This window comes from Heliconius melpomene, chromosome 8 (genome assembly GCF_056956725.1).
Source record: "Heliconius melpomene rosina isolate 202511_hmr_F chromosome 8, ASM5695672v1, whole genome shotgun sequence".
Classification (NCBI taxonomy): Eukaryota; Metazoa; Arthropoda; class Insecta; order Lepidoptera; family Nymphalidae; genus Heliconius; species Heliconius melpomene.
The window spans coordinates 264481-286238 of NC_140396.1; the positions used below are offsets into that span (position 1 = coordinate 264481).

General features: G+C 37.0%; 1 protein-coding gene across 1 annotated transcript; it reads right to left on the reverse strand.

Moving 5' to 3' along the window:
• Positions 1 to 13347: 13347 nt before the first annotated feature.
• corto (centrosomal and chromosomal factor corto) lies at positions 13348 to 14724 on the reverse strand. The gene has a single exon (XM_085189346.1). The coding sequence runs from the start codon at positions 14575 to 14577 to the stop codon at positions 14053 to 14055; it is 525 nt and encodes a 174-aa protein (XP_085045472.1). The 5' UTR covers positions 14578 to 14724; the 3' UTR covers positions 13348 to 14052.
• Positions 14725 to 21758: the final 7034 nt, after the last annotated feature.

A 21758-nucleotide genomic window follows, 5' to 3' on the forward strand; every position in this document is an offset into this window, starting at 1 on the left:
CACTTTCCGCCCAACTTTTGAGACATTGCATGTTTAGAGGCAAAACTCACTCTTCGTCTTATCACCAGATCGAGCAATTACCATCGTTTCTACAACATGTTTAAGATCAACTATAGATAACATTTGTAAGTCAGTACAGTCAGACCGTCAACTGTGCACGACGCCATACAACGATAACAACAACGTATCAGAGCTAGGCGCGGGCGCGGGCGCGGGCGCGGGCGCGGGCGCTGGCGCGGGCGCATCCGCTTTCATACAAAAACAGCTTCCTGCCGGCGCGAGCGGTCGCACATCCTGCTGGCGGTCAATGTAACTGCGCTTTGCAATACTAACCTTTTATCTAGATTTAGCTTTTCCCACAAGTTTACACAGTGCGGTCGATGAGTCGTGGCCGCCATGGAGTTAGATGAAGAAGATGATGAAGATGAAGACTAAAACTCTTTGTTCATCATTGCAAAAGTGACCTTATTTTTTCGAGACAATTCGACTGGAATTGGGTTTTATTTTACTAATTTATTTTATATAGATTTAACACAACATTTAAATAAAGTTAAAGCTGAAATAAGAAAAGTGAAACATTACACAAAATGTAAACCAAATTATAAACTGAATTAAACATGCGCATGCGCAACGGTGACGTCACTAGCGACCAGTCCACGGCTACGATTACTTCAAATTATTTTTATATTATGTTACAACTTATACAAAATCTTCACATAAACTGTAGCCTATGTGATAGTCTGATATATAAGCTATATTACTTTAAAGTGTCATCTAAATCTGTTCAGTAGTTTCGTCGTCCTCGCGTCCAGTTATACATACATATTTGAAGGGAACCTCGATATCGTTAAATAATAACTGTTTAACATACACTTCCCTTGAACACTGTTGACTCGCCTCGAAAACAAATTAACGAATAAATATTTAATGCTCACATTTATCTCTCTTTTACCGTATTTAGTATAAATAGTAATTAGCTCGAATAAAACAACAAAGAGCTCTGGGCCTTCAATAATTTAAATTATTTATTAATAATCGAGGCCAGTCGTGGCGCAGGGGCACAAATGTTAAGCTGTTAACGCGACCAGTTGCGGGTTCGATTAACACTCGAGGAAATTTGAATTTCTTTGTTCTGGCGAAGAGGAAAAAAGTGGCGTTCAGTTCCACCACTAAGCACGGAATGCCTACAAAGTACGGCGGTAATTGAGGAACGGAGTATCCTACCACTAGGTTCCCAGGATCCTTCTGCCCGCGTTGCTATGCGCGGGATACAGCGTAAAGCTAAAAAAATAATGTTATTATGAGGAAGTATAAAAATATCTCGGCGACAGCGGCCGTGGCTGGATTTAATTTGTAATATGACCTTCTTTTAATAAGCTTTTCTTCAATATTTTATTATTTTAACAGCATTAATAAAATGTCCAAAATTAATTACTATTTAGTATAAACTCCTGGTGCTCGACGAATTTTAACGAAAGAAATATATATGTAAATATTTCGTTCGAATTTTTAATACTGAATATAATATTTGCTTTAACTTATTTCTCTTTTTTAAAAAATGTAATTAATATTACTAAACTCATACGTAAATATAAGATTATTACCTAGATTCATAGGTTCGATTCTTTTCATTCTCATGCTAGTAACAAAGTAAAGTTGATTGAGCAGCTGAGATCCGCCACTCAACGCCTCGCTGTTTGGGTCTAAGGTAGAAAACAATATTTTTCTTAACACTAACATGTCTCTGCCTACCCCGCTGTATGCGTGATACAGCGTGAAGCTACAAAAAAATTTATGTACAATTTATATTAAAGAAGATTCAGCCAGATACATAAAAAATGCATATATAATAATAAACAACCAGACAAAATCGCCAAATTACAAACAATTACAAGGTTTTAACTGTTATTTTTATGATAACAAAATACGCAATAAAAAGGTCATTTGATAAAATTAAAACAATAAAACGGAACTTGATATTTTATTGACAATCTCTTTTCGATTTATTGAGAAATAGTAATAAAATTAATGTAATATCGTTAACTAGTAGCAATTACACTGTCGTCACTGCCATTGGGACGACGGTATAGCGTCAGATTGTTAACGCGATGGTCGTGGGTTTGATTCCCACTTGGAGCAATACATTATTTTCGTTTCCTCGCTTTGTTAACAAGATAAAGCGAGGCATGTATTGCCGCCAACAAATAAAAATAAAGATATATTTCTTTAGGTACGGTAGGTAGCCCTATATCAGATATGACGAATATAAATTTCATTAGAATTAATAAATAGTAGTATTTCCTAAATACTATATGTACACAATGTCAGTTGGACTACAAGGCGGGCTGTAAAGCTATAAAGATACAGTATAATCATAAATATTTATAGTGTCTGAACACGCTGTATGGCGTCATACGATTTAGCCTTAACACTTGTTCGATATAATTAAATTACGCCCACGATTTTATATATGGTTCTAAAAATGCTAGCGCTGGCACGTCCCTGCATTTTTGAATTATTTATATGATGTATTTGTGACGCAGGGGCACAAGCTTGCTTGTGGGTTCGATTCCCACTCGAGGAAATGAAACATTTTCAATGGGAAGTAGGTTGACTTAAGAACGCTAGGTTCCTTATCTACTAACACGTACCAAGTAGGCCATGATAAGCATTTAATATTTTAATAACCGAAAACGTCCATAAAAACCCACACAAATCCACCCAAATTGCGGATATTCCGTGTAAATAACGTGACTCAAGCCTATCAAAACAAAAATACCGTTTGACATTTTCTTAAGAGGAAACGAAAGATACGAGTATAATTAATTATCTATATCGTCATACAATTTCCCAACAACTACTAAGATATAGGTTTCCCGCTAGGTTTCTTAGTATGAGAACCATTTCTTAATAATAAGGAACTATTAAGCTAAGTTTTTATCATGACGTGTGCTCCTTCGAGTACATTCCACTAATATGTATCAAATTATCATAATTGTTATCACTCATAACTAATGTAATGAATACTGATGGCATCATGTCGCGAGGTTAAACCTGGGCAAAGCTTAGAAGTAGCTCAGCAAGGTAAGTTACCGGTCCCACTGCGCCTCCGCGCCCTCTTATATATTAGTGTATATATGCGTAAGATTAGAAACATTTATATATATAGGCTTATCACCAGTACGCGACCTACATGGAGGCTGATAACCGTCGCATCAATCAGCAGTCGCTGATAGCCGGTGCCGGTGCCCGGAGTGCGTGACACTGACATAATCTTAATGGAATCATTTGGAGTGGCAGATATTTTTGTTTCAACATATACATATATGTATATTGTTCATTTATTAAACAGCCGGTCGTGGGGGGGCAGGGACTGAGCACTGGGAGGGGGGAGGGAACACTTAGGTATATAAATTCATATTAGGCTTACCAAACTAGTTTCTCGGTATTAACATAAAACTTTTCCTATAAATAATACCAATAAATTCTTGTAGAAGTGGTAAACAAGGATATCGAAGTGTTATCTTCTGTAGTGTAGTAGCGGACGACCGCCAACAATCACCATCTTAGGTTTTCCTTCCTGTAGGCTAATTGGCTTCCCTCATAAACAAACGGAATAACAAGTGTTATATTTACATATAGAGGCCATTGTGGGGCATTGTGAGGCATTGGGACCAGATCACGTTAGAGATTCGATTTTTCATCGGAGGTAATTATTATCATTTCATGCTCTATTGACAGAAAGCGGGGCGTGGAAATATATATACGTATATGTGTAGTATAAAATTAATTTCAATATTTACTTATTTGTAAATTATTAACATATCTTTTAATTGTCACATTCGTAACAAGATAATTGTCAGTTTTATCGTGAGTTTGTTTAATTATAGATAATGTCAGTTAACAAAATAAAGAAGTGTTTATAAATATTAGGTATATTAACGAGTGCAATGTAGTCGTTCCCATTTTTTTATCTCACAAAGATTTAGTTATTATTTACAATTGACTTTAGTTTCAACCATATGCCCTAGTTTTTTATATTTTTGACATATTTTGTTCCGGATTTATATTGTGTGCTAATAAAGCGGTGATAAACTCTCTTTTTTCCACATTTTATTGTGCTTTTGCCTTCTTACCAGAGCGACGAAATAAATATATTAATAAATAATAATTTATTCTACCGAGTGTGAAACGAACCCACAACCGTCGCGTGTACCTTACCTGCGCCACCACGATACGACACCCCCCGAATATTAGATAAGGTAGCTTAACGCTGACTTTTTTCTAACCGAAACCAAAACCGACATAAAATAAGCATACCTTCGAATAAAATTGGATCCATAACTACCCGTTTTCACGGACCCAATATAACATCTACGGTATAATTTTAAATTATAGTATTTTTTTTCTTAATAGATATTTAAACGAGTAGTTTATAATGAACATTAATGGAAGTATTCATTTAAAGTAATAACATTTTCATGTTTCGTCGGCAGTTTCCTGATGTGAGGTTAATTTTAAATTAAATCGGCAGTTTATAAGTAATCATTGGTTAAATGGCAAGGTTAGTTCATGTTTCTGTGGTTTAGATGCCGCACATGGCAGAGTAGGGAGAGGGAACTTAGAGGAACTGAATGCCCCACTTTTGCCTCGTTACGAGAACGCAGAAATTAAACTATTGAATATTACACTACCCCGAGTGGGAATCGAACCCACAATTGTCAAGCTTACAGTCGCTCACTTGAGCCACGACAGCCTCTATATAAAAAAGATTATTTCATCAGATAAACAATCTTTTTTTGATTACATACCAGTGAGCCGTTTACTTTAATTCCTGCTTCGTCCCCTACAGTTATAATATTTAAATGTACATACATCGAGTTTTTGGCTGTTACTCTTACGTTCACTGTTTGATGACCACTAATAGTTATGGGGGAATAGTTATGTTTTTTATACTAACTACATATTTTTACTAGACTCACAAACAGAACTAGATACTTTTTTAGAACTTTAAGTATATTTAAAATACATAAATTTAAATTCATTATATTTATTAAAGGAAAAATCCATAAAAATAAATCCTTATCAGATATAATGGATATACTGTATGTTAATGAAACTTGACATTAAGACCCACGACTCCGTCGAAGACACGCATTTCAGTTTATAGCTTAAGTCCAAAGAATATATTGTAAGTTGTTACTTACATTTATTGATTAATTATACGAAAGGTCAGTTTTGTCAGTCAGATGGCGACTAGGCTAGGTTTATAAATCATGTTTCGTTTTCTTAAAAGCATGCCACGCCCACGTTATGTAAAGAACCAAAGATCTTTCATTAGAGAGTATACTAATATTATATTTTTGTTATCATATTAACTAGAATACTTAGATAATTGGTACAAAAAACTAAAATGTATTTATTACCTCATTAAACTTTAAAATAAGGCACCGTGGCACCGTGGCACCGTGGCACCGTGGCACCGTGGCACCGTGGCACAGCGTCTGACCGTGAAAGAGACCGTTGTGGGTTCGATCCATATTAGATGGAATGTTTTTTATTTATTTAAGAAAATGAATGAAAGAAAATGTTTCGTATATTGAATGTAAAGAAGTGTATTTAACTCTAGGCGCAATTTCATCAATATTAATACTAATTACTATACTGTCACAAAATATTAGCTCATATTATTATAAATATATTTTAATTGAAAACATAATCAAATCTGGCACAGCATTCAACTAAAAGACAAAAAAAAATCTTAGAGTTAAAAGATAAGCAATTTAACAAGTTGGTCATGTCAGAGTCGGACGTCAGTAACAGTTAACGCGACAGAGCCAACTGGCCCGCGTCGCGTCGACTTTATCTCACTAAATCATGTTTTAATAAACAATTTTGTTATTTGATAAAGGGGGACTATAATTAAATTGTTTTTCTTTTTAAATTTACATTTGATTTGGATAGCTAAGTATGTATTTCTTAATAACATATTATTTAGGCGGATCTAACGAGTTTAACTGTACCTTTAGAGGTTTTGAGTTCTAATCCCGGCTCAAGCAAAGTTTTTAAATTGGTTTTTCGATCCAAATCGTGCTCAGGCAACTTATCTATCTTTTCATCTCTGTTCGCAATGGGGCAGTGATGATCTAAAAGAGTCGACGGTCGAATTTCCGTTATATAAATTAATTTGTAAATATTTTCAACTGTTTAAATTTAAAATAATTATAAAATAATGTAATATTAATTGTTGTCAGCAATTTTTTTGTACTTCAATAATTATAAAGATAGCAATGCTTAGGCAATTGTAAAAACTAAGACATCTGAGTTGCACACAGGCACAGGCACAGGCACACCTCAGTTGTGAAAGAACCTCGTTTAGCGATACTGGAAAAAGTAAAACGTTTATTTTTTGTAAGTGTTCCGAAGAGAAGTGGAAAGCTTTACAGTGTCGCTACTCGCTACTCGCTACTCGCTCCCGTCCCGTTTTAAAGTGCTTTTTTTGTGTTTCATAATGAAGTTGCACTTCAGACGCTACTGTCCTTTGTACGTGATGGATATGAAATCGTTAAGACACGCTTTCATGGGGCCGTCCTGGTGCACCGTGCAGCATCTGGCTGTAATCGAGGCGGTTGGATTGCCGTTTCCTCTGGTAATAAGACAAAGCGAGATACTTCATTCAACCAGTACCTTCTCGAAAATGAAGCTTCCTTCTGCCTACCAGCTATATGTGGGAACAACGTGACGTTACATCACAGTGTAGGTATTTGAAGTTACTCGTGATAGTTTTTTTCTGATGGATGTTTACGATTAATACATTTGTCTAGTTAGGTAAAAAGTTCGAAGTGTTTCTAAAAATGCATTAAAAAAATGAATATTATATCTATTACTATTGTATTATGAAAGAGAGGACGCACACATATTAAAGACGGCATATGGGATATATATATCTTATTAAAGAAACGAAGGAAATCCTCTTATTTATGTGACAGTATATTATACATAATTCTATAATATTTTTTGTAACTTTCTAAAGAAACCGCATATGTCATTAGCTCAGACTCGTAGCTACGCCGCCATTCCGCGTCTTCCGCACTAAAACCGGGCCTAATGACTCAATTCATGTTAAACTAAAATAAGATGGCATTACTAACGAATAGCTATTGACCAACTTTGCCAGGAAAAAGGGAGGTGCAAAAAATCAAAGTCTTTTGAAGAAGCGATCGTTAATGTTCGACACAGTTAAGTAGAGACGGCAAAAAATCCTTAATATAAAACATCAAAAACATCTGTAATGGGTGAGCGTTTATTACTTCGATTTTATTTCTTCGATTTTATTTCTATTATTATCGATGCCTTTGACGTGACGATAGACGTTTGTAGGTTTTGCTTCATGTTCTTACTTAGGTGGATAATGAATTGGCTATTATTATAAACATAGATATAACACAGAGAAGTATATAACATGTGGGTATGTATAGGCGAGTTATATATTTTATTTAAACAACAAATAACAATATCGTAGCCATCCTACTGAGATTAGATCTTAATAAAGAAAATGGGGAGGTCGTTGTTTTGTTAACGTTAAGTAATAATATCAAACGTAGAATCAACGAAAGACTTTACATGATAATACGAAATAAGATATTATGACAAAGGTGGACTAAGAAAAGAATATTAACAACATAAGTCATCAGTCACATACGGCCCCCTCAAAACGCGATATATTAGGAACTGAACTGAACTGAACTGAATATAATATAATAGAGGTTGTTGTAATGCAGAAACCTGCAACTGTAAGCGCGACAGTTGTCGGTTCGATTCCAACTCGCGGGAGTCAAATATTTAGTACTTTCATTTGCTCACTCGGGTAAAGCGCGGCTTTCACACGAATTGTGTGAATGATTCTACATTTCAACGACAATATTCAACGATGAATATTCTATGCAGGCTCTGTACCACAATCAAAGTCAGAACTCATTACTAGTTTCGTATATTTAAAGCTTATTTCAACCAAATTGTATAATTAGGTGCTAGAATTTCAATAAATTTGATATTCGAAACACGAATTTCATTCATTAATATTATCGAAATAAGCATCCGGTCCAATTACAGCTAACTCGCATAATAAATACTAAATTCCATCATTTATAAGGAAACCATAAATAAATATTTTATGACACGAATGTATATTATAATAAAAGGTAAGTATCTCTGATTACCTTTTAATGAGATTTTGTCATACCATGCGTACATTTACATTCATTGTATAAAAGTCAACAAAAAGGTACTTAAATCTTTTATCTTTATTCATTATTATTACACAGACAGAGTGACAGAGTGCTTTAAGAGAAAAGTATATAAGTATCATACACACATATTATACGAGTTCCCTATATCTTTAAATTAATATTATTTACAATATCTTGTAAGATACAAAGTCCAAAAACCAAATTTCATGGTGTTGTAACGTAATTAAATATTTCAAAATTTAATATATACATCATTATGTTTTTATCATCTTCATCGGCGGCACCCACGCACGCTTGCCCACAAAATTGTTATAAATCATTAATTTCTAATACTGATTACAAATTAAAACACAAAATCTGAACGGAATGTCTTATTTATGCAGTCGTTAACCTAAATCATATTCTAGACAGAGATATTACTCAAAGGCTAAAAGTAGACCAAATTACAGACAACTGCCGTTTCCTTACGTCGATAAAAATTAGACGAATAATTTAACTTTTACTAAATAATTTTTAAGTTATATAACGACAAAAATATATAAAACTTCACACTCTATTTTACAAAGTCATCTTAGACAAACGAAGAACAAAATATCTTTTATTACAAAAAAGATGTAGATAAAGTTGGAAAGTAACTGAAATGTCTGTTCGTCGGTTCACCCATAGCTAGTGAAGTAGAAAAACGAATCGTCCAGAACACTCTCAAAGCCAATCAATTATTATCAACAAAATGGTTACAGACAGTTTTACAGTCCGCTACACTCGACGACTTACATTTATCACCGTCTAAGAAAATTGTAACCAGGTAAGATGCAAAATTCGTTTAGTAATTCATTTATTTCTTAACATATTTTTAAATTATTTGGTATAATTAAAGTTTTTATTTCATGCTTAATGTTTAAAAGTAAATAAAAAAGATTTATTTTTTAACTATTACGTAAAAATATTAAAAAATATTTATTTGCATGCATTTTAATTTAATTACAATAATTAACGACAAGTACGTCACTTTGAATGGATAATAAACAAAAAAGGTAGTCTTAAGTAACATTATGTTATTGCTCACTAAAGAAAGATCCATTTTTCTCAGAAAATATAAAACATCGAATCTCTTGGCATCGCACCTTTAATCACCTAAAAATATATTTATGAGGTAGACCCATCCACCCACCCACGGTAAGATATCGTAAAATAGTTAATTATTACATATTATGAAAAATGTTCGTTACAACCGAGAACAGTATTGTTTTACATCGCCGCGCCGTTTCAAAACTTTCCTCAGTCAGTAAGAAGCAATGAAAACAATTTTGTTATTGAAATACTTGAAAACGGGCGATGTTTGTGAAAACTTTTCCTTTCGTTGAGGTTATATTTTATAAATAACAGAATTATTTATGAGTGTGTTTGTTGCGAGCATGTAACTTGAATACTTTTTAGAAAACACATAAAAAATTTAACCTTACGAGATGTGAATACAAGTCTCTTCTAATAAGGTTGTCCAAAAGGGCGGGTTCAAATCTCACAACGTTCTAAGTTTTGTACATTTAAAACAAAATTGATAAATTTAGGAAGACTTTAAAAATGTTAAAAAACGAAAAACGTGACTTACATGTTCATATTAGGCAAAAACCTTGCATTTTAATGCAATATTAATTCATTCAATATTAATATTTTATAAATATATTCGTATATTTCATTATGTTTAGTCGTTAAATTGATTTGCTATATTCATTTAAATAAAATACGACGTAATCTACAGTTACGAAATAAATGAATGTTTATTATATTTCCACAAACTATTAACTATAAATCAGCAATAAACTAAAACTGTGCCATGCGAGTATGTATTAATTTGTAATTGTAACAGAGGACGACGGTGGCGTTATTTTCTCTTTGACTAGTACAATAAGTACTAATTCACTTCCAACACTTTCTATACAATATGTGCAAATAGAGTCAGCTGTGAAATAAATTACAATGACAATGCGACAAGCGTACAATAAAATGCAATTAGTGAGTCGTTATATTCGTATATAAAACAATCCTCCAGAATGAGCGACGAGCCAGTTGCTTCTATAATATGAATTACAGTTTATATAATAATGCAAAACGTTCATAAAAACAAACATATGATATGCATTTCTATGAAAAATGTGTATTATTTTTGTAGAGCTAGTACTTTAGTACAGTGTTCTTATAAATAAGTAATGAATGATCGGTACGTAGTCGGTAGTAGAGCGGCTAGAGCGCAGCGTAGTCTTTAATTACGTGCAATCAGCGTCGGCATCAGCTGTGCGGCGCGCGTGTGTGGGTGCCCCAACCCCCCCTCCTCCGCCCCCCCTGTGCCCCTCTGCCCCCACGTCCCCTTGACATCGTGCCCCCCTCCCGGCCCCTGCCGCCCTGCCGCGACGCCCATCAGCTGATCGCGACACGCCGTCGCTGCCAAAACAAAACTCCGGAGAAACTTGGGTGGGCCACAAAATGGAAGATTTACCAAAAGAATACCAGTAATTAGTTATTTAAGTAGAAATATGAATATACAGTTTGCAATGTCGTTTCTGGCCTAAGATAGATTTGGAGCGATAGAGGCATGAATCATTCCCGAGTATATTTTGGTGTAATCTGGTGCCCGACACCCACTGCGACGTTATTTATTAGTTTCGACCTAGCAGCCCGCTGTTGAAAACATCAGCTAACTTATTCATAGGCTGAGATAAGGCGGCACGGAAATAGCGCTGCTGTATACGTTCACTTTAGAGTTGTTTATCCGATGCTTATTTACAAGGTACCTGAAATCAAGCGGAACGCTCCTCTCGAACGAAACATGAAAGAATTCCGATCCCTGTTGGCGTCCCCCTCGCTCCCACTCGACTAGACAAGGACGGCCTACCAGGACGCCCACCCGTCAAGTTTGGCACTTAAAATGGCCGAGGCTTGCTTAGTTTCGTGATCGCCTAGGGTGGGGGCGATGTCGATAATATTATGTTTTATGGCGGCGAGCGGGCGAGGGCGGACATAAATTGGATATTCGTTTTACGAGAGATAATACTGACGATAAATTGTATGATCCAGAAATCGAACTTTGTGGGGCTTCGTGCGCTCGAGCGCCGTAGCTGTAAGAGTTAGACGGAGACGAGGACGCGGCGGTCGTTACGAGGAAACGGATAATTACTGAATTGCTACTTTGAGCAAAGCGACGTTATCAGACCGCAACGACGAGGCCATTACATTTTTGCGACCATCAGTCACACTGCCGTTGCCGTTGCCTTGTTCGAGTGCACAATTTACTTATCTCGGACTCGTTTATGTCGCTCAAATACCGGTAATTACTTTAATACCCACATCGGGCTTAAGTACTATAATAATCATTTAAAAAGTCAAGAAATTGTTTTTAGTGCAACAACTTATCAGATATAATTACACGTCAATGCGCGGCGAATTATAAACATCATTATAATTTACAAATAATCGTTGACAGCGATCGAGACTCCACTGCCTCTCACTCCCTCACCTCGAGCTCTCTCTCGCCATTGTGTTTCGTATAAACATGTATCGTGTTCTGCAATCCTTGTCCTAGCGCACAATCTATATGGGCAGATGCGAGTCCGTCACGCGGCGAGGAAACGAATCTGGTACGCAATATCAAACCCATAAAAAGTAACAATACAGTTTTTATGAGAGCTGCGAAGATAAAATAAATATAGCTTTAATTCTCCCCCTCGTGGAACAATTTCATTCTCTATCTTATGACGAGGCATAAATCCGAAGGAATAACGCCGCAGTAAAACGTGAGTCGGTCGCAGCGAGGGGCGAAGGCAATCATCCATTAGTCTCGATGTTTATTTCGTGGTGATTACGTAGACGCTAATTCACCGGAGGAGGCATCGCTCTGATGGACTCTCGAGTCACAGCGAGGTCCCGGAGGGCGTGACGAGGTAGACGAGGTAATGGTGGCCTCTCTCGTGACTACCTCGCATCGGCCTGCGTGCAACTTCAAACTACTCCGCTGCCTCTTAATTTGTTATGCCACGGTTAATTGCGTAGACTGTGCGGCGAGAAATAATAACCTGTTTTACTTTAATGGTCACATTATAAAGAGTTATTTTTCAGTATAATTTCTTTCTCAGCCGTCATTGTGGATTATTCACGATTCATTGTGTTAAAATACCTTTCACGTGGAAAAGAATGGCTTGTTAGCCTTTTGTTCATTGACGCTTGTGCTCGTTCAAACAAAAGTTGGGAGTTAAAGAATATACTACTTGAAATTATTGCTTAATAACGGTATTGTCTCGTGTATAAATAGTATCATTAAGTGTTAGGGTCCCATTCGATAGATTTTACAATCAGGTAGACGAGTTCGACTCGTTTTATTATCTTGTTTACATTTTAATGAGCAAATTGCAGATTAATGGTCTATAACTCTATTGGTATTATCATAAAAAGACAATTTAAAATTAAATAAGTTTCAAAATTACTTGTTTCCGCACCGAAAATGATTATATCTTTAATTTTAATTTACATGAAAATTACTTAACTAGTGAGGTAAATGGCAGTCACTGTAATTGACGCTTTTAGTAAAGTAGAATCATTAAAAGAAGTTTTTAAAATAATCATTATAATGTATTTGCTCAATATTTTGAAATTCTTAACACAAGTATATTCCCTGCGTTATCATAAACATATGAAATTAGTAGTTCAGTTATTATTAACAATATTAATCTTAGAATCATTAAAAAAAGTAATTTTAAGTGATTCGCATTGCATTGTTACATTACTATGAGATCAGTTAAGATTTAGGCCTAATTCATTTAGGAACTATTTCATTATTATTATTATCTTTGCTCTAAGTTTTTTATTTTTAATTCATTACATATCTTCTAGGCCCAAATAACGATATATTCGTTTAGCCATACTTACGTCTACACAGTTAAAACAATCCACAACTCTGCAAGTCCTGAGGTCACTACATCCACAGATAGGCACTGGAGGCTGGGCCTCGTCATAGTGATCTAACACTCCGCACACCACTCACTGGTATCAGGTACAAGGCCGGAAACCGGAAACGCGGGACGCCGCATGGAGGTAAATAAAACGATGCTTTAGGGATTTTTGTAAAAAGATAGTTATATTTTTGGCATTGGACTATGACACAATATAATACTATGATATGCTAAGTAAGCGTTTTATAAAGACTTTTACATGCCGAATATTTGTTAATCAGACTATTCATCAGAGGACTCTTTATATATAACTTTAACAAACATAACTGCTTACAAAATGAGAGTAGAGTACGATTCTAGTTCCCCCCTCGGGACCGTTCTAGAACGCATCGCCTATTCGAAAACATTACTATTTCTAGTTTTATTCGTAATATTTTTCTCACTTTCATTTTTTTAATCTATAGGTACATATTTATTATAATACAATTTTTGAACATATATTCATTATCGATATGATATCTTATACAGAAATACGCAACGAATCAGCGACGGTACAATAATTTATAATGAAGCATCGGTTACTGCGCCTGCGAATAAATACTTCCGTTGGTGGGCTGCGCCGGCGTCGCGGGCGTCGCGGGCGTCGTCGTCCGGCGGAAACACTAACTCAACGTCCGAACGATATCAACGCACGTAGGTACTATTTGGTATCAGGTTCCTCACTTAACACTAGCTAATTACAACGAAACATCACAGACTCGTCCCGGCCAGGCCCGGTCAGGCGCTCCGGCCAGGCTCGGCCAGGCGTCCCGGCCAGGCTCTGCCAGGCGCCCCGGCCAGGCCCGGCCAGGCGCCCCGGCCCGCTACATGTAGATGGGCAGCTGCTGCAGCGCGCGCTTGTCGAAGCGCTCGTAGTGGGCGGGCGGCAGCGCGCGCGCGATATCACAGTCCAGCGCCTCGGGCGGCAGGTAGGGGTGCGCCTTGAGGCGCGCTCGCGCCGCCTTGCCGGCTCCCTCCGGGGCGCACTGCAGGCGCGGCGCCGGTGCGGGCGGCGCGGGCGCGGCCCGACAGCAGCGGCGCGCCGGGCGCCCACGGGCGCGCGCGTCTGGCGCCGCCGTCACTGCGGCCGTGGCGCCCGGCAGGTTGTTCACGAAGGGCACGCGCCGGAGGCTCTCGAGCCTGCGGAAGTGCGACGGGTGGATCATGAGCAGCGGCTCGATCTTGACGCCCTGCGGTGGCTTGGCACAGTCGGGAAGCTCGTATTCGATACTGCAGTCTACGTGTAAAGGCACCGAGTAATCCTTGGGGGCGAGCGAGGCGGGCCGCGCGTCCCGAGCGAAGCGGTCGGCGGCGGCGAAGTCGGCCTCGCCGCGGGCGTAGCCCGTCATCGTAGCGGGCGCGGCCTCACGGCATGTGCGCCGCGGGGCGCGCGCCGATCAGCTGATTGTGCGAGCGAGGGCGCGCGGACGTGCGCGCTGGTCGGCGGCAGACGCGAGACTGTGGCGGCGGGCCGCGCGCCTGCGCCGCGGGCTCCTCCCCGCGGGCGGCGGGCGGGAGGGGCGGCGCGGTCGATACGGCTGGAGGGGGTGCTCCCCGCTGCGCCGGTTATTGTGACGCGAATGTCAAACAGCTGACTGCGGCGACGTCGGAAGTGGCGTGTGTGTGCAGGGCTCGCGGGCGCGGCGCTCTGTGCCGGTCTAGTCGGCGGGGTCTTGCAGATCAGTATCTGGAGTCGGAGCTGCAGTTCCTCACGAGTCGCGACGAGACCGTATCGGCTCAGCGCCGGGAGGACAATGGCGGAGATTGTTAGGATTCTTAAAAACATGTACACAATAGCCTAACGCGGTGTATATTTTGAGCTGTCACAATGTTGTTCTACGCCGAGGACGCATATTCCATTATTCACGTACTCGCAGCAATGAGAACAAGATTTAACTTGGTAATTACGAGCGGTGTAAAGGTTAACATATATAACATAAAATATACGCCGCTCTTTTGTCTCGTGCGACAACAATAGACCTTCCACCTAGATAATATGACTTTAAACCTTTCAAAAGTATTGTTTTAAATGCTGTTGCGTACAATGTGGCAGTGTGGCATTACACTGTGAATTTATTCATTTTAAATAACGTCAGCTAACTACTCATTAAAATACAATAAGAAATAGACAAAAAACTTCGAGTCTTCGGATCTCTATAAGGTATTTACTAAAAGGTTATCTTCTAATCAAGTTACCATTTTTTACAAATCACGAAGTTTAGTTTGGTGCGCACAGCTCACACGTATTCTCCGTAATTGATATGAAGTGTTCTAAGAAAGTCAGAGTGTCTCGACTCAGCTCAGATGTAACCGGACACGCCGCGCCTCGGGACGCACACGAACACACTACATAGAGATTGTAAAGATCCTTATTCATTATATTATAATTATTATAACTGGCATAATGATTTTGTAATAAATAAGTGTAGATGAATATTTATATGCGTAATCCACATCTCAAGCCGCATTAAAGTTAAACAAAAGCGAACCTAGAAGTACACCATGACTGTATGTCAGTACAGGACAGCCCGCGAGGCGGAGGCTGAGCTCGGCATTTGTGCGAGTGATCTCTTTTACACTCTCATCAGTTATGTTGGTTGTTCCGTTATATCATCAAGAACAGCGTTGTGACTACGAAATCGTTTTCTTTTTGTACTGCTTGATCACAGACGTTTCTTTTTCTATTCTTGAACAGTGATCGTGCTCACTTTTCTTTCTTTACATAAAGTAAAGACTTTTGTTGAATTAAATATGAAGATTTAAGGATGTGACGTTGCTGCCAGTACGAGCGGTGTAATTACGTCAAACAAGGGATACGCCGCGCCTTAGGCCGGTAAACAACAGCAGTATAAGACTTGACTTGACTCTCTGCCTACCTCTAACTCACAAAAATGTACTCAGCTAACGCCTCGCGGACACATTGTTATTTAAGCTAAATTTATGTTATTTATTACAGTATTGCATAATAGTAGGAATATACGAAAATGCACATTCATATAAACATATCTACCAAAATAAAAAAACTTTAACATCACGAATGTTGAAAGATAAAGAACATAAACGATAACTACTTTACCTTTCATGTTAATGGATACATGTATATATGTACGTGGTCACTGTGTACGTACTATAAATGGTTGGCGGCGTAATTTTGAGAAGTTGCACAGATTAAAATTACTCATCACTATATTAAGTTACTTAGATGGAAATAGATACTAGCATTTAATATAACAATATATTACATGTATTCTGACTTTCAACACAAAAAACATTAAAAAACGAACTCTAAAATCTTGTAAAGAATAAGTGACTTTAAGTTAAATTTATCCAAAGCTGATTAAAAATGTCAAGCATTCAGCCTGTTCACTTCTAATCAATGGTATTAAATTTTAATTAAAAAGTAAGCCACCTTTTCAACGTTATTAATCCATTTTCAATCGAACTCAAAGGAGGAGGAGGAGGTGCTTAAGGAAGTCTCAAAGGATTACTTCTCTCTTAATGCTTATATCGTTGCACTTTCATAATAACTTTTAATCTTGCTAGGCGAGTACAATATTACTTATTTTTTTACAATATTATTATTTTTAAAGTAGTTTTAAGATAAATCATTATTTACATGTTTTTAAATTGTTTTATATCTTATTCTGTATACTGTATTCAAATCTAAAATTAAACGATAACAATATCTTTACAAGTAAATAAGACTATAAACAAATGAGTAAGTTGAGAAGCGGGAGAGGAATATCACTAAATTTCTCCTATAACGAACGAAGTGTATATTTCGACAACATATACATGTATGTACCGCTTCATGCTTTTTCTGATCAGCTTGGTGTCAAGACACTCCATTCTCCCAAGCCTTAGTAAGCACATTACGTGTAGAATGGCGGAGCTTAGCTCCGTGAACTAGAACCGGAATATAAAAATAAAAATCTGTACAGTCAGAATTTTGACATGAATGTTCATGTCATCACCGCGGTGGCTTTAAAAACATAATAAGTATAAATGTATATTAAAAAATAAAACCGTTTAAATACCAGATTGCAAGTCAAATCAATAATTTAAGTACAAACTAAATACACAATAAAGGAAATACAAAAAACTAAAACACGCCACGACGTAAACAACAAGCAGTCACGCTCGCGATACGAAACGTGTGAGTACGAGCAGGTACCAGAGTTATGAAAAATACGTGAGACATTGACCGGGGCTAGTGGCACGGAACACGCGCACTGCAACTACGTACTAAGTGATTCTTAATTGATTGCTGGCGCACGAAACTAATGAACGTTTTGATTAACGCCACGAAAAATAAAACTGCTATGAAATTTAAATCTATTAAAATGTTAAATACATTTTCATATTTTTATTCTTTTAGGTTCACGCTATGTCGCGCCGACAACAACAACCCAATCCCCACATTCCTATTAATTTTGTAATTTATTCATTGGAAGTAAGAAAAAGAGAGAAATTTTTATTTTCTTTCCTCTGGACAAGGACCTTGTACTGTCAAGTATAATTAACATACTTTTATTTACAGGGAGGACACCCGATATCATTTCTAGAGAAACAAAAAATGTTCATAATATTTTTAATTTACGATTTTACTTTTTTTTTAAATGTTTATAAAAAGGAACAATGAACTAGAAAACAAATGATCCAATAACATTATAAAATATAATAATTTTACAAAAAGTTAAATATTTAATAGCAAAACCGCTTGCATCACGCCTCAGACAGGCTCTACCTCATTGAACAGATCCTATAACGTATGATACAATGATCTGTCACGTAATACAATATGAGGGACACTTCTCACGGAGCTAGTGTCGACTGCCGGCACCGGCGGGCACCACGGCGGCGTGGAGACGCAGGGCCGGGTGTAGCCTTACCTGACCACGTAACACGAGAGGACCAGCGGAGCGAGGGCTGATGGCTAGTAGAGTCGTATCACATTTACTAAATGTACATGTCATTCACACCTATTAGTAATATTGGTTATTATATGACCTAACGTGATGCGTGTTTATGTTGATTGGAATTCTGCGTAATGGAATATTTTCTTTGACGAAACAAATCAACTTCACGCTCTTTCCCGCACAGCGGAGTTACACTTCTCGCATTTTCTAGACACTGTGTTAAATGATTGAACTCAGTTGGATAAAAATCGAAGTGAGCGAGCGAGAACGCCAAAATTTGGTAGCTACTTACACGACGTAATATGTCATATAATTTAGATTGCATCACTGCGCCTAACGATTGTTTACAGTAGTAATGGTGCCCTCCGCTGCCCTCCGCTGCCCTCTGGTGGCGTCTCTTGAGTGCTAGTAATTTGTTACAACGGTCACTTATAAACATATTGTATGTGTTAATAGCTCCTTAACTTGCACGTATGAGTAATAGATTTATTTTATTATATGTAGGTGTCTAGGCTGACATCGATCTAATTTGAAGACATTAAAACCACTGACTCACTGAGGTTAGTTGGAGCCTACAACCGTTACGCAGATATACCTAAAATCCTAAATTTCTACAATTCATCACAATAGCACACTAGAGGTTTACTAAAAAAACACAGATTACTTTATGTATAACAGAAGTATTAACTTAGTATAAATAAATAGATAAGTAAGTAATAATTTTTCCAAATACACAAATATATATTTTTTAATACAAATTTGAATTTTACCTGCAGCCGTGATAGAGAATATTTTTAGTAAGTTTCACTTTTAACTAAAATAGCCGGTTACGTAAATTAGGTTACTTGGTCAGTGAATTTTAAATCGATAGGTAAATCCAAATATGTTACTAAACCTGTCTCTATACGTATATCGGATAGATGTAGGTTAGTTATTCTTATCATACACTATATTATATATTCCTATTACATAATATTCCACATAGGAAGTCTCGACTTTGGAGAAACATAATCAGTCTCACTCGATAATTAACTATGTTCTTATGAAAAAATACAGATTAGTAAGTGATAGAGTAAATCTATCTATAACTTTTTCACTATCTTTTCTTTCTCAAAATGCTTGAAGATAAAAAAAAATGTTCTTACATTTCTACTATAGCATAGGCCTACAAATAACGAATGTATTTCGAATTGAAAAAGGAAAAGCAGAATAAGTGAGTTAGACACGTATTTAGAACCACAGCGACGTTTATCTCCGTGATGTTCCGAAGTGGTAATTTAAGTTGATAGACAGCGCGGTGACGACGTCACTTAAATACCGTGAGTAGTCATATGAAGAGCGAGAATAGAGAAACAATGTCGTTCCCACGAAGCATAAAGAATATATTTTGAATTTGAAACAAATAAAAAGAAAACTGATGTAATAAATTTAATAACCTGAACATAAAAGAAGACGGGACTTCTGTAAAATTCGTTCACTGTTTATTCTGCATAAAAAATGCAGTAGGCATAAAAACTTAATTTCAAAATACTGCTCTCCATTCTCTTTCTTCAAGTGTATTTAACAAAATATACATGACGCTGCCCCACGATGCCCTCACGTATTCCTCTTTTATTTTATTTCACATCGCATTATATCTCACATATAGCGGCGTAGGCTAATTTTAAGTCGTGCGTGTTGAGTGGCGAAACTCAAGGCAACATTACGTCTTCTTGCCAGAGTGACAAAATAAGATAAAGTATTTTATTCCCCCTACTGGAAATCGAACGCACAACCGCTATTGCACCGCTATTGCACCGCCATGTCTACCTCAATTCTTCCACGTATAAAACTTTAATAAAAGCCAAACAGAATACATGGCAAGTAATATTTAAAATGCGCTTCTCATACAGTAACCAGTTCACAGACAAAGATAAGTCTCGGACAGACGCGAGGCCGCTACGACTTCTGGCATTGCCTTGAACAGTTTCTTTGAAACTCTACGTAAAAACTTTATCTAAGAATACGAGAATGCCCCATATACGTAGCTGCACGTCTTGGACTAGTTCTTCCTGTTATGTACGCGGAGATGGATGCATGAGAGTGCCCGTTTAGTCTATGTCTGCACTCTTATCGTGTTTTCATATTTAAGTGACTCTTCATTATATTAGGTTGAGTTTCAAAGCGACTTTTGGATGAGATTTTTATAAATATCTTTTTATATTTGTTTGTAAATGGAATGTTTTATATATATTTAAAATTATGTTAACATCCACTGACTTAATAAAATTAATAACTCACGAATTGCTTGTTTTAGTATTAAAATTTATATAAAGTACTGATCGACGCAAGCACCTTTGCTTAGGTTTTATAACCAAGCTCTTCCTTTTCCGGTAAGAATTTCGAGAAATCTTTTGTTAGTGCTCAATCCCTAACTTTTTATCGAATAAAATCCTGAATACATGTTTTTCCCTTCATTATATATTTAATATTAAATATATAAATAAATTAATAGATAAAGAGAAGCATTATTAATAAATCGAATACATGAATAATAACCCAAATATGTTAATATTGTATGTAATATATCTCTAGCCTATTAAACCTATAAATTTAGTAAATTAATCGCGTATTTACGTTCTACGTGTACTGTAAATAAGCTATTTAGCAAGAATAATGCTACTTTTACAGCTTTCCCACATTTGTGGACGAAGTCGGTATGAATAATTTACATGGGGTTGCTATGAGTTGCGAGAATAATAAATTGTTCGTCTTATTGTATTCACGAAAAATACCTGTGTTACGCACATTCTATACAAAATAGGTTTCCTTTCTTTAAGGCCTTCGCGGCACAGTGGAACAGTGTATGGCTGTATCCATGGATAGCTGCAGGAGCGATTTCCCACTCGTGGGTAAGATCATGCCTTAATTGTTCTTATGCCTTATGTTATGGAGAAAACGTAAGAAAATGTATGTAAAAAAAAACTTTTTTTTTCCGGTCTTAAGGTTAATGCTGTTAGCCCTATTGGCTAATTAAAAAACTAACTGCGACGTGGGATTAATAATATACCAAGCAGGGGGAGGGAGTATTATCTTTTTCTCCCATAGTAGAAGGAACGTAGATTCTTTATATTTAAAAAAAATCTTAACAATTATTTCACTTTTGTTATAATATAAGGATACGTTTAAACGAGCGACCAAATGAACAGCAACTAATGCACACCACACAGACAGTCGCCACCGGCCGAGAGACGAGACCTAGCGCTTACACCAAACTGTATTCACACAATCATTAATTTAAAAATGAAAAAGAAAAAAAAACTAAATTTTTCCATTCATTTCAGCTTGTTATGCAAAAACAAGTTTTAAGATATTCATCTCGAAGGGTAGCGAGGGGACAAACGACCCAAAGCATTTGAATAAAACTGGATGAATAATTTCCCTTTGGAAGTTTTTCACATGCTAAGATCCCTTTTAAACGGACAGACTTACGTTTGGACGTTAAGGAGTAAGACAAAGGCCTCGATCCGTCATGCCGGTGAATAGAACTTACATTACCTCAAGCGGTCTTCTTTGACACGGTAAATAAACTATTGTAATGATAAAAAAGAAATACGTAGAAATATGCAACT

Excerpts from the sequence above, each read along its gene's own strand:
- corto (XM_085189346.1), bottom strand. The coding sequence starts at position 14,577 with ATGACGGGCTACGCCCGCGGCGAGGCCGACTTCGCCGCCGCCGACCGC.